Here is a 19,536-nt window from a genome sequence, read left to right on the forward strand (position 1 = left end):
GTGTTAGTTCGTTTGCTATACGAAACTAGCAGTAAGCTAGATCAACATTAGAATGACATACTGACCATATTCTAACATTTCATCATGTTGAGCTAACGTTATATAACATTGATTTGTTTTATGTACATTTGCTCACCTGTCTAATAAAGCTGTCGTGACTCGTGAAGCTCTGTCGAGTCCGAGTTAGTCGCGGACGCTAGCTCTCGGCATCTCAAAAACGCCACGCTGATATTGATCCTCATTTTAGTTCTCCTTGTTTGTCCCAAAGTATGCTTGCCATGGTCTATGTTTGAAAGAAACAAGAACTGCGTGCCGCTAAACGTTACGCACTACGCAGTTGTCCACGTCTGTCGCCATGGTTACGTCATGGATATGGCAGTATGAGCGGGAACCGAGGATAGCGCGGATATTGCGTCATTGACAGGCGACATTTTTTTCCGGGGCGGCCACTTATTTAAAATTGGAATTTCTCTGAAATTAATATTTTTGGGATATTGTAAGTACACAACTCACTGTGCAAGTGATTTTTGGATATTTTATTACAAAATTCTTACATATTGTACCTTTAACTAACCTTTCCTGTGTAAAGTTATATATTCATTTTGGTCTCTGATGCTACTTTTTATTCTGGAAGTATAAGCACCAAGTACTAAACCTAGATATTTTGCCTTATCTCTGGATTGACATGTTTTTTTCCCCATCTTTCTCTTTCTCTCAGGATTAAACATGCCAACATAGTTTCCCTGGAGGACATCTATGAGTGTAAATCACACCTCTACCTTGTCATGCAACTGTGAGTGATTGATCTTTTATTTGAACTTTGCTGTTGTCCCATATTTCCAGCTTTCCACACAGAGTACATGAGCCGACCTCCAAACAATTCAGCTATTATCTAGTGCAGCTGCCATGTGGGCAGTTTTTAGCTCCTTATCTCGAACTCATTCATTTCTGTGACTTAAAGGCTCTCCAAGTTTAGATATTGCGCAGCTTTTATGGTGAATGAAGCTAAATGCAGGCCAAAAGCTGTATTTTAAAGCATTTGTCCAGCACAAGACTTTAAAAAATAAATGCAGGAGAGATGCAAAGGTAGAGAACAGACATTATTGCATTTATTCTTATTGCTACTAAAATAAACCTTTGTTTATAATTATTACAATATTACATTTCATTTTGTCCAAGGAGCTGTTTTGTTTTATATGCTCCTAAGAAAAGTCAAGTATAGCTCCATCATTGCTCAAACTAATAAAATATCATACTTTATGACGTTAATTTTAGTAAAAATATAATTAAAAAAAATTAAATCAAGGAAATTCCTCTGGCATTTCTTTCTTTTTGCTGTATCGAACCGAACCATGAATTTTGTGAACCGTCACACCCCTAATAGACGTATAAATACATTTAAACCTCTTAACTTAGTGATTGCTATCAGGATGTGAAGACACTTTCAGTCAGCATAACCACATTCCACAATGATAGAGTAGGTTTATGACGTTATTGTCGTCTTCAAAGTCGCGTGTCAAGAGCGATGAAGAGCCACGGTAATAGTGCAAAAAGTGTTGTTGTCATTTCTTCTGAACTCAAGATCTACTGATAGACCACACAGGGAAAGAGAAGACTTACCATACATGGATATACACACTAGTCAGTTTAAAGAAGGACTGATTGTTTAAAGGTGAGGTGTGTAATTTCCCCACTTGCCTCATTAAACAGAATTACAAAAGTAATGATTATTAAACTATTTTTACTGAACACTCCCTCAATCTGCCATTGGTTGATTAAACAAATAGCCCCGTCCCAACCACATTCTGTTGAGCCAGTGTTGCTGTGTCTGGTTGGGGTGCATTTTTTTCTGTACAACGACATAACTTACAGTATGATGCATTTGTTAGGGAATTTACTTAGTCATGACTGTTATAATAACTTGTGTTAATTAATCGATTCGAGATCGAATAAGGGTCAGATTATTGCTAAAATAATAAAGTTCCCCAGACTAGAGCACATTACTATGGAAGCTTGTTTCCGCCACAGAATGAAAAATAAAAAAGGTAATTGCGACTTTTTATCTCACAATTCTGACTTTTTTTCTCACAATTGCGGGTTTACATCTCGCAATTCTGACTTTATTTCCCAGAATTGCGAGATATAAAGTCAGAATTGATTGATATAAAGTTGCAATTGCGTGTTATAAAGTCAGAATTGCGTGATATAAAGTCGAAATTGCGTGTTGTAAAGTCAGAATTGTGAGATATAAAGTCAGAATTGATTGATATAAAGTTGCAATTGCGTGTTATAAAGTCAGAATTGCGTGATATAAAGTCGAAATTGCGTGTTGTAAAGTCAGAATTGTGAGATATAAAGTCAGAATTGTGAGATATAAACTATTCTGAGGGGAAAAAAGTGAGTCTTTTTCCCCCTTTAGAATTGGCCTGATATCTCGCAATTGCGAGTTTATATCTCACAATTCTGAGAAAAGATGTCAGAATTTCGAGATATAAACTCGCAATTATGTGTTATAAAGTCAGAATTTCGAGATGTAAACTCGCAATTGTGAGAAAAAAAGTCAGAATTGTGAGATAAAAAGTCGCAATTCTGTCTTTTTTTCTTGCAATTGCGACTTTATTTCTCATAATTGCGACTTAATATCTCGCAATTGCGACTTTATTTCTCAGAATTAAGACTTTATATCTCGCAATTGCGACTTTATTTCTCAGAATTGCGACTTTATATCTCAGAATTGCGACTTTATATCTCAGAATTGCGACTTTATATCTCACAATTCTGACTACATATCTCGCAATTGTGAGATAAAAAGTCGCAATTATTTTTTTTATTTTTTTTATTCAGTTTTGTAAACAAGCTTCCTTGCATTACACTCCTGCGCACACTTTGTAAAAAGTTTTCAAAAGATGTAGAATGAAATTTGAAATATATACGGAATAAAAGATATAGAATGCACTGCATATTAGCTTGCTTATTGTGAGCATGATCTATTTAAGTCCACGTCACACTAACAGGAAACGATGCTTCTAACCACGGGTCGAGAGTTCACCCACATACATTTTAGGGTTACGTTTTAAAAAGTATTACATTTGATTTAAAAAATGTAAGGTCATAAAAAGTCTTTTTTTTTTTACTTATGAGAGGTCTTAAATTTTAGATGAGACTTTAACTTAGTCATATCTAAATACTTTACCAAATTAAATTGATCTAATTAGCATTATATGATTTTTATTATTCTTTCTTTCTGGATTTGCTTGTTCACGTGACAATTCGCGGCATTTTCAACAGTGTATTACGCACTGTCTCAAAGTTCAATTGTAAGTTCATTCTTTGTGCAATACGTTTAGCAGGGCTCAACATAAAAAAAAATCCCCACTGGCCCCCGGGGCCAGTAGATCAGAGTTTTGCTGGCCCCTTCTATATTTTGACTGGCCCTGAAAGAAATAAACTCTATTTATTGTATACATTAGGATTAATCAAAACAGCGAAGGGAGTTCGGGAATTAAGAGAGAGCCCCTGGACACATGCAAAAATAACCAAATGTCAGTGTGCAGTAAATTTGTCAATACCTGCTTTCTCCTTTTTTTATTTTTTTATTTAACCTTTATTTAACCAGGAAGTCCCTTGAGACTGAAATCTCTTTTCCGAGGGAGACCTGGCCAAGACGGCACACCAGTTACAATTTACTTGCGCAGAATCTCCTCATCTCCCTCTCTCTTTTTTTCTCAGTCTCCTCATCTTACTTATTAAAGCTAAAGTTATTCATTCAAGAGAGCTGCGAGTGATTTTCTTTGTGCCTTTTGTTGTTTGATTCTCAGTAATGGCGTGATCGTCAGCATGTTTATTAGACTGCTTCCCCTTTAAGAACGAGTGCAGATCTAATAGTCTACTGATGCACCATATTTTCTCCCAACTATTTCCATAACTGCGTCCATTTTAGACATAAACTGTTTAAGTGAATCTCCAAGCCAGTCATTTTGACACATTTTTGTGTACATTTGATCGTTTAGACGCGCACATGAAGCCCAAAGTATAATTTGCTTGTCTCGTTACGGTATGTTTCGGAGCGCGCGCTGCATTGGGAACCGCATCTCTTGCGCAGATTTTTGTGCTTTTAATAGCTCTTTTTATTATTAAACGCGTCCCGCAATTTAGCAACAGACGAGACTGCATTTTACAACAATCACCGATCGTGCTGATTCTGTCTTAAAGTTTGAGTTTTAAGGAGAAATGACAGCGTACTGCTGCGAAGGGAAGGAAGTTGCGCTAGACAGAATGCAGTTTTTAATGGTTTTACCTCAAATATATTCTATAATCTTTGGAAGCCAATATCTAAAATAAAATCATACTAATATCACATATCTAAAGTGTAACCATAACTTGAATGTTTAGTTCTGTCCTCCGTCAGGTGTTGTGCGTGTTGTGGCACCGCGTGAGATCTCTCTCTCTTCTGGACTGCGCGAATAGCAAAAATGCATCACAGACAAATTTAATTTTATTATAGAAATGGCTGGCGACTCAGCGAGATGGTAAAAAAAAAAAAAAAGTCTTTATAGCAATAATAAATCATAGCCTACGTGTATTTCTCCAGTACCGACAGCAGAACCGATAACGTCCGAGCTTATCGATACAGCGCGGTCTTTCAAAATTCAGTCCCGTTTAATACAGGGTTTCGGTACTCTTTCTCGTATTAGCCTCGTAGTTCTTTGACATTTTAACACGTTATAAATAACCTGAAGAAACATTGACACTCTTCGCGCCACTGTGTATGACGTTTGCTGTTTGTTTTGCTGATGGCCAGTTACTGGCCCGCGCGGGCAAGTGACTGGCCAATCAACTAGCCCGACATACACTTTTACTGGCCCCGGGCCATCGGGCCATTGCTTATGTCGAGCCCTGCGTTTAGTCTATGATTATATCGTAATTATTGTTTTAACGATGTGCGAGCTGACATCGAGTTTGTCACTCACACTTTCACTGCATGATGTATGCAGTTTTATGCCCCCAAATTTCAAGAGACACAGGCCCCAATTTCTCCCCAATGAGTTTTTGTCTTATATTTATATCATATGGTGTAGTTATGTTACAATATCACACGAGCAAGAGTGCCACTTTCCCCACATATCAGCACGATTGCAAATGTGAGATTTATTTTAACGAACAATAAGTTAAACATTGTGAGTTACATTTTAGACAATGCATCGTCAATGATGCATACAAAGCCCTTATATAGGTAAAAATGCCCCTGGAAATCAATTTAAGGTGGCAAATATTGCCCTTTAATTAAACAAAGTTAATTTCTGTCACTACTGTTAACTGACCACCGCATAGAATAGGAATAATACGAATGTCTTTGTGAGTCAGCTGTCCACAACAGGCCTAAACCAGCCATGGTACCAGCACAAAAACACACTCAGCAAAATATCATCTAATTATTGTTATCAACAAAATCTTTGAAACTATCAAGATATAATTTTTTGTCATTGTTGCACACCCCTAATATACAGTATTAAATTGTATATCTTCAGATCTTAAAAAGGTCTTAAGAGCCTTACGTTTTGCTTACAAAATTTGGAGAAACCCTCTTTTTGCAAATGTTCATATGGTTTCAGAAAACACTGAATCTATGTTAATAACGACAGAACTTGAGATCATAGTTTATAGGGAGAAATACCCCTGGTCTAGATGCTCAAACCTGCAATCGGTTTACTTAGACTTAAAGGTGCAGTAGGACATCTGGGAAAATGCTAACTTTAGCCTGATAGCTGTAAAAGCGTACGTTCCACCCTCCCTGCAAATCGCCGTCTAAAGCCACGCCTCCTGAAAGCATGAACGCGCACAGCCAAGAAGACCGGAGGCAACGGTACTCAGTTAGTAAACACGGTGACGTTTGTTTGTGGGCGGAGCTTAGGTGGAGGCAGAACGATCCCTCTGGCCGCCTCCCTAACGTTAGTTTGCACGTTTTGTTAGCTTGTTTTTTAGCAATGACTGGAGAAAATCCGATTTTATCTTAATGGGCAAGGTCACTCAGTGTCCAGGACCGCGATTGTTATTTGCAAAAGTTGATTTTAACGGACGGAACCAGATTGGCCGACCCGTACACACTCACTCAATGATGGACGATCTGACAGGATTAACGCTAACGCTACCTCCGGTCGAGTGGCCTGACTTCTACACCTATCCGAGCGTAAAGAGAAACTGAGGGCATATAAATCTCTAGATGCCTATAACTATGTGCTGAATGGTCATGTAAAGACTTGTGTGTACGATCCGCAGTTCTGCCGAGCCAGCGCCGAGAAGACGACAGTGTAAAGAGTGACATTACGGTGCAATTTTAATGATGTGAATATTTTCTAGAAATAAAAATTCCACACACAGCATATTCATTTTTCATTGATTCTTGCACCCAACAACACAACAAGATGACATTTAATAATAATAATAATAATAATTTAAGCTCCTTATTATGTAGCCGAATCTGTGCTGGTTTGTATTAGCCGCCTCCAGTTTCCGTTTGTTTTGCCTCCAGCTAGCGCCGTGACGTAACTGTGATGTCGGCGCAAAAGGGGTCTATACTTCATGTCATTCAGCGGTGAGAAAACTTTATAGTACAGTTAGTAACACTACAATACCAAACGTAAACAACTGCTTAAAAACGTAATTAGATGCAGCTAGTTTTGTTTAGTTAACAAAACTTATCAGTGTATTGATATTTCTTGCATGGCAGGGCTTCCACGATGAGAGTCTGCTTGTTGTTCCTGCCATTCTCGCTCTGTCTGCGCAGTGTGTATGCAAACACACATTGACCGACAGAGAACACATGCTATAGGACTGTTCAGACCGAATTGAACGAACATTCGATGGTCCTACGCCTTCCACAGACGACATATATTTATAAAAATACATTTAGATCACTTAACAGAGTAATTTCTATCAGGATATGAGGAGACTTTCAACCAGCATAACAAAAAATATTTCTGCAGAGAATCACCTACATCACCTTTAAGTTGGTCTTGCATATTAAAGGTACAATATGCAGGATTTTTCGCCACCAGGGGTCGCTAACCTCTTACAATAACAAAGGCGTATAATGGTGACGGATATTGCGCATTAAGGATCTTGTTGTCAAGCTGATGGATCTTTTATGGATGAGTGAATATGTTTTTAACATGACTGTGGTGTGAAGCAGGGCGCGATTGCTAGACATATACCAGCGCCACACACAACGCGAGTCCCGCGGATATAAAGGAATAAAGACATTTCATTCTACCGAACTACACGCAAGTGCTGAATTAATACTCAGTCACACAGGTCAGTTTATTAGACGAATTAAACTTGAGGTAACGCAGCGCTGCTTCACTTGGTCTAACGTTACACTATCACACTAAACGGCATTTGAGTGTGTTGAATGTTGTTAGTTAGGTTGTGTGTTGGCTGTATGAGACTAAGCTAGATTAACATTAGAGAATAATATACAGATCATATTCTAACTTTTCATCATGTTGAACTACATAACATTGATTAGTTTTATGTACATTTGCTCACCTGTCTAATAAAGTAACACGCAACACTCGCGTCTCTGTCGAGTCGAAGTTAGTCGCGGACGTGGAGCTCTCGGCATCTCGAAAGATGTTGATCTTCGTTCTAGTCCTCTTTTTGTCTCAAAGTCTGCTTGCCATGGTCCATAATGTTTGAACAAAACAACAACAGCATGAGCGTCCTTCTAGGCATAACGGGCATAACCGGCATAACCCAGTTGTCAACGTCTGTCACCATGGTTACTATTGCAGTACGAGGTCAAACCTGGCGGAAACCGAGGCTAACGCGGATATGACGTGATAGACTGGCGACTCCTCACCCCTGCTCACACGCCCCGTTTCCTCGGTTAAAATCGCAGTTTTCTCAGCATTGACAAAAAGTTGGAAACATTTGGGATATTGTAAGCAATCAACGAAACAAAATATTAGGGCTGTCAGTTAAATGCGTTATTAACAGCGTTAACGCAAACCCATTTTAACGGCGAACATTTTTTTATCGCGCGATTAACGGTCTTTTTGGCCTAGCAAACTTTGTAGTTTTTTCACATGCTTTTGCAACAGGACGCGGCATGCGCGGCGCTACGCTATGAAACCCATTCATTTCAATGGCTTGCGTATTTCGTATTGAAAGCGCAAGCGGATCTAGCTAGACCGGAAACAAAACAACAGGCACACCGCACACACTTGTTTGGGCTTGCGAGCCGGGCAAATAGTAGGTTAACGTTACGTTTTGAGTGGATGACGAGCGCGAGACGCCGAAATGGATGCCAATAAGATTCTGAATGGAAAGTTTACTTTTAAAAAGTTGCCAAATGGTTCCATTGACGAGACCAAAGTGATCTGTGTGTTTGTCGTTGTGAACTGAGCTATCATCATCGCAGCGCGTCCAGTCTGAAACACCACTTGATGATGGCCAAGCACACACACACACACACACACACACAGCTGATGCGAATTCTCCGCCCCTCGTCAATATCAGGACCTCGTCAGTATTTATTTCACCCTTTTATTGATGGACAGTGTTACATTGTGTGAGAGATTATTTGCTCCAAGTAAGAATGTTTGTGTGAAATTGAACACAGAATATGCCAGTGTTGTTTTCAATAAAAAAAACATTTGCACAAAGCAAGCCGATCCACTTTTCCATGGTGATAAGAGCATTAAAATGAGAAAAAATAACGGGACAAAAAGAAATGTAGAGACATTTAGAATAGATAAAAATGTGCGATTAATCGCGAGTTAACTATGACATCAATGCGATTAATCGCGATTAAATATTTTAATCGTTTGACAGCAGTTCAAAATATATAACACTGGCCTAGTGGTTTTGGGATATTTTACTGCTAAAAATCCTGCATATTATACCTTTAAGCTATTATTTAAGGGGGGAAAAGGCATTTTACCACCGAAATAAAGATACACTTCATCTATGAACCCACAGGAGACACACGACACAATACTAGAATATATCGTGTGTCTTTCTAACAGGCCCCATAGAGCTACAGAGGAGCAGGTAATGCATGACTCTGTGTGTCACCCCCCTCGGCTCTCTCTCGCCCCCTCATAGTGTCAACCTGTTTTAATTACTTATGTGCCAGAGCGCTTCGCTATTGTCTTTTCCACTGAGAAATCAAGGAAAAGGCTAAACAACCACACGCACACAGGCGCATAAGCTGAACGGAGCCAGGAAAATATGCTCACACCTGCGTCTTCACTCCTTCCATCCGAAATGTCAGTAGAGAGAGAGAGTTAGATGTGTATATAGAGAGGAGAGACAGATTATATCACGGGTGACAAAAGATGGAGAGAGAAACACAGCAAAGGGTCGGTTTCCACTACAGCTGTGTTAACAGAGAGATCAAGAGCGACAGATTGACAGAAAAGGATGCGAGAGATGTTCATTGTCGTATTTTCCGGGTGATGGCAGCTCTGCATGCAGACAGTAGGACTCCAAGCTTGCCAAGGCTTTCAACTCAGCGAGATATTAACTGTGTATGTGTGTGTGTGTGTGTGTGTGTGTGTGTGTTAGCACCCACAGTCTTGATGCTTCAAATACCACAGACTATGAAATCCCACCCTCAGCATTGCCTTCATCCTACACACGCGAACAGACAAAACACTCTCTGCTGAGTAAAGTGTCACTGTAACCACAACGCTTGTGCTGAGAAGTTGCGTCTCGTCCATTCCACAAGTGGGTGAATCTCACCCCAAAATCTAAAGAAATGATATTCCCATTACGTGTCTCAAAGAAATTATACAATTATTTCAGGACCAATGACATTGATTGCATTGTGAAATTATTTTCATGACAATTCCCCCCAATTTTCATTACCATAATGTGAAAAACTTCAGATTCTTATTACTATAAAACAAAACAAACGTGTAATACGTTTTTTTAAGTCTAAATTATATTAATTACAACAAATACTACCATAAAGTATACCAAAAATGTTACTTTACAATGTAAATAATGTTTTTCCACAGTACAATATACACCTTATTATGTAGCCCCGCCCCTTTTCCGCCCCTTTTATTTCCACTGTACGAATGTAAAATCTTTCGGATTTATGAATGAACCGCTCATTTTAAAATCTACTGACATCTGCTTCAAGCATTCGTTAACTCTACAATAAGCAAATCTACTTCACCAGTTAATTACTCTTCGACAGCGATGCCATAGAAGTCTTCCACACTGACACGCCAACGATGTCAAAGCGATCCCCGTTCACACGGATCTGCGGAAATCAAGTCATCTTCATTTATATAGCGCTTTTAACAATGTAGATTGTTTCAAAGCAGCTTTACAGAGATAAACATACAATTTACGGTAACAGAGATTGTTTTGGCTTTATAGCGATTTTTGAATAATGCTATTTCCAGTTAAAGTTAGTTTTGATTGATGACTGAAAACGCTGTATTCTGCTACCAGGCCAGCAGGTGGCGATGTCACTCTGTGAAGAAACACCCCACGAACTCGTGTGTGAACATATATATACACTAGATGTCGCCTTGGGGTTCTAAGCATGCGTCAAAACCGCCGCCATCTTGGAACAGGGGTCTTGTCATAGGAACTAGCTAGTGCTATCTCCGCCTGTACTTCAAATTCATGGATTTTCGGACTTTTGTGCTGCGTATGGATGTTCACACGAACGAAATCTGAACTAGGAAGAATGTTTAAAAAAAATAAAAAAAATTACATTTTCTTTGGACTCAATGATAAATAATGTCGACCATTGAAACCAAAAAACTAGAAAATCGCATTCATGACGATTTATGGTGATTTTATATCCGTTAGACCTTTGCCTACATTGGCGCTTATGCATTAAAGAGGAGGGGCTTCCGTGTCACATGATGTGGTTCTATTGACGCATTCGTTCCAATGAACTGCCGTAGCCAAGGCGACATCTAGTGTATCCCTTGTGTTCTGTTCGAATTCTGTGTACACCCTTTATGGACCGGGTCAAATTGACCCAGATTGGATCAAATACAATTCCTCAAAAATCACACTATGAAAAACAACAAAGATTTAGATACAAACTGTAAACTTTTTTAATATCAACATTTGTCAAACATTACAAAAACATTATATCTGAAAATATGATTCATAAAAATGTTTTTAAACCATTTTTTAAACCAATTTTTGACAAAATTGGAAAATAAACAGTATACTGACTTTTTTTGCATATACATTTTTTTTTACTTTTTTATTTTTACTTTTTATTTTTTTACTTTTTATGCTTTGAACATCGTAACTGAACAATAAAATTTTGCTGTATAATGAAAATTTTTAATTTTCCTATGTTAACTCTCCCTAGTTTCCTTAGACCTATTTTCCTAGTTTCATTATTCACTCACAGGGAAGTGAGAAACCAAACATAACAAAAACATACATCAAATAAATGTTTTTTATTAATTTTTTGGCTCTGTGAAGCTGCCTTTGAAAATCCTACATAAAAGTTTTGGTTAAAAGCTAGGTATTTTAGATATCTTGAATATTGAAATGAGAGCTTATTTTACTATCTGTGTCTGACAAAGATTTTCATCTGTAATTTGCAAATAATTCTAAACACTGTGATTTTAGCTTTTTCCAGTTTGTTTGGTTAGGGTTAGATCACTTTTAGATACACTTGCACGTTAGAACTGGAGTTGAAGTGCCCTGACATACAGAAAATAAATGTTTTATTTTGTGTCTGTACAGTTGCTTTTGAATGGCTGCCTATGAGGGTCAAATTGACCCGCGAACATCACGAACGTAACAGTAATTTTGTTTGTATATGTCAAAACACATCAGCATGTTGAAACTTTGCATGCATGTTTATCATGATAAATGAGAAAAAGTCACAAAATATCAAGAAAAAAAACAACGGTTAACCAGTATTTCCAACAACTAGAAAAATGGAAACGGGTCAAATTGACCCGCAACACAACACAAGGGGTATATATCTATGTGTGTGAATATGTGATATGCATGCGCATGACGTCACCAGTTTCACAATTTCACGTTTTTGTACTTTACACGTAGAAAATAATGGTATCGTTTTCAAAACCTTTCACTTTGAAACCCGTTTTCCAAACCAAAGCTTGCATTTACGTCGTTGTCGTGTAAATGAACGTCCAAAACGCTAAATATGCTAAATTAAATGATCCTGCCAAAAGAATAGCATGAGAACTTTATTATGTCTATTCTGTCTGTATCATCTCAGTGAGCTTTTGTGAGGTTTTACGCCGGCGCTGTAAGGTGAGTTTAGCGTTTTCCGACGTTTCCGCGTGGATGAAAACGCTAGTGTGGACGGTCGGACGGAGAGTGTTTTGAAACAAAATTGCCGTTTTCAAATGTATCCGGAGTAAAGTAGAAAGTGAACAGCACATAACAGGCACAATAGCGGTATAAACATGAATGTCTATCAGTACAATGTGTCACATGATGAATAAACGTGAGTCATCGGTTTCAAATACCTCCGTTTTCACAGTCCACACTACAACGCGGAAACGCCGTTTTCAAATGTTAAAAGCTTTTCAAGAAGTCTCAGTCTGGACGGAGAGCCGAAACGGAGAGAAAAAGGTGCGTTTTCAAACGAAAGCGTATTAGTGTGGACAAGGCCAGAGAGAGGAGACATGCATAAATGTGCAGAGTTGGGGACGCGGTTGAACCCTGTTATAGAGAATGGGATTTTGTTTGTATTATGGTTATTATAATTGGAAGAGAAAATGTCACACGTAAAATAAAATAAAAATAAAAACCTGCATGCAAAATAGTACTTCTTTTGTTGGTAGCGCTCTAGATTACAGCCCGGAAAGTACTGTGTAATTAAGACGAATTTACATCGTAACTTTCGGTAATTATAGTGTACCTATGATGTACTTGCATGTAAGTATAAGGGAACAATATGTAAATTTTGGGGAATAAAGGGGTAACAACCAGGAGATTTAAAAAAAATATTTATACTGTAACTATGATAGAACTAAGGGGAACTTATTCTACTATTATGATATAACAATCTTACATTTGGCAGCAATTTAGCGAGAACATACACTGGAGAACAACATACAATACAAACTGTATTTTAAAAATTGCAGGGTACATATCCATGCATTTATACAATTTTTCTTTTTTTTAATAGCAAAAGTAATTAAAGCGATTTTATTTCTGTAAGTTTGGGCTTAAAAAGCAGTTTTAAACAAAAAAAGAAGCGTTGTAAATCTGTTTTGAATTAACTTGTATTTCAAATAAAGGTTTCCGAGTCAGTGATATAAGATTGTGTATGTATTTTTTATTGTACTTACCCTGTAACTACATGAAACAAGAGTATCTTTCCCCAATATTTAAGCAAAAGTTGCAATTGTTTTAGTTTTATTGCACTTTCGTTAAAAAGATTACTGTATAAATGCATAGATATGTCATTTTTAAAAAGCCTATACAGTTTGTATTGGTACACTATTATTATAAAAAGGTACCAGTGTATGTTCTCGCTAAATTGGTCCCAAATGTAAGATTGTTGTATCATAATAGTAGAATAAGTTCCCCTTCGTTCTATAATACTTACAGTATTAATATTTTTTTAATTCTCCTGGTTGTTACCCCTTTATTCCCCAAACTTTACATGTTGTTCCCTTATACTTACATGTAAGTACTTTATAGGTACACTATAATTACCGAAGGTAACTCTGTAAAATCGCTTTAATTACGCAGTACTTTCCGTGCTGTAATCTAAAGGGTTACCCGTTTGTTTTTGTTCTTTTGATTTTTAATGTGAAAATATGACCTGGACATTTTTTTGACAAAGCTGTAGTGTTTTAGGAAGAGGGCGGAAGCTCTTCCTCTAAATGTTTGTTTTATTATTATTATTATTGTTGTAAAACCTAGATCATCCTTACAAAAGAATAGTACTACAGTGGCACCATTTTATAGTGATGGTATTGCTACTTTGATTTTTCCCACTAACTGGCATATTCAAATACCGTGGAATTTACTTGCTCTTCCAAAGTACTTGCTATGCTAGTCCAAACTTATATTATATTACCATAATATTCGTAGTGCAAGAGAATACTCATACATCTGATAGTATAGGTAGCGTCACCACTTCTGAGGAATAAAATCGACTTCTAATGAGTCATCTTGTGAAGTTTACGAGTAAATGTGTAAGAGAGAGAGAGTGAGTGCCTAGTCTTTCAACATAAACTGAGTAAAACAGCTTCATCTGGTGGTTACGATGCGGTACAGCCTCACCGTGTGGTTCTGCTGGGATCCTGCTGTGCGCCAGTCTGTCTCGGTAAAGAAACGAGAGAGAAGTGAGCATGTGCGTTGGTGTGTGTGAAAGACGGCTTTGCAAGCATCTCTCTGTTTTTCCATTGGCAGAGTGTCCGGTGGCGAACTCTTCGACAGGATTGTGGAAAAGGGATTTTACACTGAGAAAGATGCCAGTAAGCTGATCCAGCAGATCCTGGACGCTGTGAAATACCTGCATGACATGGGCATTGTGCACAGAGACCTGAAGGTGAGGCGGTCTGCAGGGGAACGGGTCTGATCAAGCAGATTAAAGTGTCAGGAAATCTGTTCTCAAAGTTTAAAAAAGTTCCCATCCAGCTTTATCGTTTCATTCAGGAGTCCTTGATAGTGCTCTCGATATTAATAGCTGGGTCTTTGCCCCCAGAGAACAGGAAAGTAGTTCTAGGTAAATGGATCAATCAATGTCTCCGGTCCCATTTTTAAACTTTAGAACAAGTTCAAAAGGAAAGATCTGTTCTGCATTTTATCTTAAGAATTGTCATTTAGGTCAGTGCCGTGGCCTAGTGGTTGGCTCATTCACAGTGAATCCTGGTTCTCATGTGGGAGATGTGAGTTTGAGTCCAGCTAGTGTATGCATGCATAATACATGCATTATTTATACTACACTACCGTTCAAAAGTTTGGGGTCGGTACGATTTTAAATACTTTTAAAATAATTCTCTTCTGCTAACCATGGCTAAGCTTATTTGATTAAAAATACAACAAAAATCAGTTATAGTATTAAATATTATTCCAGTGTAAATCAGCTGTTTTCTGTGTGAATATATAGTAAAGTGTAATTTATTCCTGTGATCAAAGCTGAATTTTCAGCATCACCAGTGTCAGTGTCTTCAGTGTCAAATGATCCTTCACAAATCAGTATAATATGAGGATTTGATGCTCAAGAAACATTTATTATTATTATCAATGTTGAAACAGTTGTTGGTCTGTCAGTTGTACAGTTTTTTTTTTTTTTTTAGGATTCTTTGATGAATAGGAAGTTCAAAAGAACAGCATTTGTTTGAAATAGAATCTTTTGTAACATTATAAATGTCTTTACTGTCCTTGATAAATAAAAGTATTGATTTCTTTCCTCCAAAAAATAAAAATAGAATTCTCACTGACCCCAAACTTTTGAACGGTAGTGTATATTTATTCAACAGTTTATGTTTTTTAATGTATTTATTTTAAGTGACTCAAGCCATATCTTGGGAATTTGGCAAGTAAATATCCATCAAAATCACCCTGAACCCCATAGTAACCACCTAGCAACCACCTAAACACCCTAGAAACCATGAAGAAATATTTTGCTTTTATTTTTTCATTTACAACTACCTTTTAAAAGTTTGGAGTCAGTAATATATTTTTTTTAATGTTTCGTGAAAGAAGTCTCTTATGCTCACCAAGGCTGCATTTATTTGATCAGAAATACAGCAAAAACAATAAACCTGTGAAATTTTAAATATCTGTTTTCTATTGTAATATATTTCAAAATATAGTTTATTCCTGTGATGGCAATAACTTTCAGCATCATTACTCCAGTCTTCAGTGTCACACGATCCTTCAGAAATCAGATTTGCTGCTCAAGCTACATTTCTGTGACTTTTATTTTATTTATTTATTTATTTATTTATTTAACAGGGACCATACAGTCAAACATAGTCACAATACAAAGCCTGTAACTGATGCACAGCATATAGAGTTTGTAGCTAATGCTAATTTTCAACTCCTTTAGTCAATTTAATGCATCCTTGTTAAATAAAAAACATTAAATTCTTTATTTAAAAAAATACTGACCCCAAACTTTTGAACAGTAGTGTAAATATGTTAAATAAAAAACATTAATTTCTTTATTAAAAAAATACTGACCCCAAACTTTTGAACAGTAGTGTAAATATACTTTTTTTTTATGAGTTTTGCTTATATACATTATCCACAAGAAGTACATTTTATATTTTAGACGTGTTGATCAACCCTTCAAACTTTGCAACAGTTAGTTATTATTATCATACAATTGTTCTAACCAGCTACTTTCCTTCAAGGCTTCTGTTGTTACAGTTAACATGAGTTATGTTAGTCGTTATGCAAAGTTTGTTTGTTTATAACCAGTGCAGTGAAGGATGTTCAATGTGATTCTTAGTTACGTCTCTCTGCTAACACATGAATACAAACAGTGTGTGTGTGTGTGTCTGATCCATATTAAATGTTCTGTGTGTTGTATTTACCACTCACACAAAAGTTTCAATCTCCTTTCTGTGTCTCTGTTTTCTGATTCAGCCGGAGAACCTGCTGTACTACAGTATGGATGAAGACTCCAAAATCATGATCAGCGATTTTGGCCTGTCAAAGATTGAGGGTTCGGATAGTGTGATGAGCACAGCATGTGGCACTCCTGGATATGTAGGTAAGACACGCCTCCATATGCAAATATGCAAAAAGTACGGTATATGTATCTGGATGAAGGATTTGAACACTTTGTTTCTGAATTGAAGAGAATAATACACATAAAAGAACTGAGAATATCAATGAAATGTTCAGTTCAATTTGCCTTTGGCTAAGCCACACCCTAGAATGTAGATTGACCAATCACAGCGCAGCCCAGAACGAGCTCCCACAGAGGTCCGACACTTGTTCACAGCGCTCCATTGACTTTAACACAGGCGTCTCATATTTTTGGTCTCGACCGGCTATTACCGTCGTAGTTTTATCAAAAATATGGTGAAACGTTGTGCCCGGGGCATTTGTAACACAGATACGCGTTTCCCAGAGAGGTTGGAGGGGGGTGCGTTTTTTTTCCTTCCCAAAACCGAAGTCAAATCCTGACAAGTGTCGTCTAGCACACGCTGCTAATAATACAACGTTATACTCGCGTAGTCCGTTTGCTGTGTAATAACGATTATAGAAGTGAATAGAGACCTACCCAGCTTTGCGTGAACAGATATTGTTAGTCCCAGCCTCCGTCTCCATTAGTAGGATATGCGGTGGTTCATTTGTTGACTGTGACCGGTGTGCTTTTGCCTCTATTTGGATGCCTTGTTGTTTCTTGCGTTTCGCCTGTATGTCGTGAATATAGCCTTCGAACGTATATTGCAGCCCCTTTTGCCTACTTCTATCGGACACTTTATTTGCTGTTTTATAAAAGTTTGATACAATTTCAGCAGGAAGAGCCGTCACAGCATACGCCATGTTGATACCAGAGCCCAGATTAAGTTTGTTTGTCGGACGTAGCAACAGTAACTAAGGGGGGCGGGGCTTAGCCAAAGGCGAATTCCAGGTGTAAACTTGGTCTAACTAACCATAGACATAATAAATACATAGACGCCCTATTGGCCGCTTTGGAACGTTGCTGCGATACGTCAACGGGTCCGCCATTTTGCGGAGGGCAAGACTGCACTGTAATCAAATGTAAGTAAACTGGGGAGCTGCGTTTTTTCTGGATAAAAACAAACTGTTTTTACATTTATCAACCGATTTCAGTGGTTTGTATGTGGTGTACAATAAGTTCCATCTCTAGTTATTTAAAATCTCGATAGTTAGAATAGATAGTTAAAATATTTTTTTTAATAAAGAATGGTCAAAGCTCAGGCTTGTCATGTATTTGGCTTTTTATTCTTGGATAAGAATGACTGAGATATAATTTAAGTTTTCTTATTGTGGAAAAAGCATTTTCTGTGATTGACCAGATTTTAGCAATAACAAAGATAACTGATGGATCCTTTATAATAATACGTTATGGTACAACTACAGTGCAATGCAAATAGTAAATATAACATAAAGTGAGAAGTAATAGTAAATAGTTTAGTCAATAAAATAAACAAATAGTATACAGCAAATAAAATAGTAATGATTAGTATAATTATATAATATCATAAGTACAATAATACAATCATAAAAATATTGATAATAGTAGTTTATTAATAATACTATAATAATAGCAATAGAATAAGAAATATCAATTACAGAATATACACAATAAAAAATAAGTTAAATAGTGACTTTAATATTTAACTCTTTTTGTTAAATTTCAGTTTTATTGATCAGTAATAGCCATTATAACAGAAGCAGCTTCAGTCAAACATACAGCAGGATACAACGTTAAAATAGCCTAAATATAAAGTTGTGAAACTTCACTTTGCCCTCAGCCAAAACGATTTACCAGGGAACCATTTATAGATTAATGAGACCAAAGATCGCCCGTTAGATATACACAAGACGAATTATATCCCATGTTTAACCACTAGACTACAGACATCCGAGTCAGCGGCAAAACTTCAGAAGCACTGGCCGAGGTACGGCTGTTCCAGGCGGGGTAGACGAGCGCTGAGCGCATCTTACAACTCCGAAAACGTCAGATCACATTTTTAAAGGCGCTATCTTTATAAACAAACCACATATTTGAGCTTTAAACAACTACATTGTCGACTGAAAAACTATTTAAACTACATTTCGTGTCACAATAACAGTAGTATTTTTAAATGTAACCTCTGAACGTTACTATTACTAATTAAATCATGACCAAATACAACCAAAAACAAACGTTCAGTCTTGCTTGTGAAAGGTAATTCCTCGAAAGCTGTTTTCAATTGTGTGGCGATGTGTACAGCCCCAAACAGCGCACAAAACAGGCATTTTTCTCAATTCCCGGTATGAAAGGTATAGGAAAGTTGCCATCCCCAACATGGCGGGGCCGTTGACGTACGCTGCAGCGGCCAATAGGGCGTCTATGTATTTATTATGTCTATGTAACTAACATCAATCTTTTCTGATTTTATAACATTCTGCAGATAAAATGTGTGTTGTAAGAACATCTGGTATACCTGTATGCTCTCAGTTGTTTACTATCTCCAGGAAGTTTTCATAGCTTTAGAAATGACTGGTTGAAACTGGTTCCATGGGCACCCAATTCTAAAGAATATCCTGTGTGTGTGTGTCAGGGAGATTAGATGTGGGTTATTTATACAGAAAAAGTGAGAAGTGAAAATATCTTTGCCAACTATGCATGGATGACGGCAGAGGAGCAAGCAACAACATATCTAAAAATGTATCTACAACCACAACCAGTATTCTCATCTTGAATACTACCAGTTTTTCCCCAGCATTAAAATGAACATAGTTGTAAAATCTAACAGGGATTACCTGAATATGATAGGAAATATGTTTTTTTGTCACACTACTGGAGCATTTGGAATTTGTTTCCATGAATTACATTGTGATGACGATGATCCTTTCTGG

At 37.3% G+C, this 19,536-nt stretch overlaps 1 protein-coding gene across 2 annotated transcripts in view; it reads left to right on the forward strand.

The window, feature by feature from the left end:
* camk1b (calcium/calmodulin-dependent protein kinase Ib) overlaps positions 1–19,536 on the forward strand; it is a 77,761-nt gene that overhangs the window by 49,227 nt on the left and 8,998 nt on the right. For both annotated transcript variants that reach the window (XM_056236684.1, XM_056236683.1), the window contains exons 4-6: positions 719–793; positions 14,395–14,533; positions 16,582–16,708. In XM_056236684.1, the coding sequence (XP_056092659.1) occupies positions 719–793; positions 14,395–14,533; positions 16,582–16,708 (341 nt within the window). The remainder of the gene's footprint in view (positions 1–718; positions 794–14,394; positions 14,534–16,581; positions 16,709–19,536) is intronic.

The sequence above is a fragment of the Rhinichthys klamathensis genome, unplaced genomic scaffold (assembly GCF_029890125.1).
Source record: "Rhinichthys klamathensis goyatoka isolate OS25496 unplaced genomic scaffold, OSU_Roscu_1.1 h1tg000461l_1, whole genome shotgun sequence".
Taxonomy (NCBI): Eukaryota; Metazoa; Chordata; class Actinopteri; order Cypriniformes; family Leuciscidae; genus Rhinichthys; species Rhinichthys klamathensis.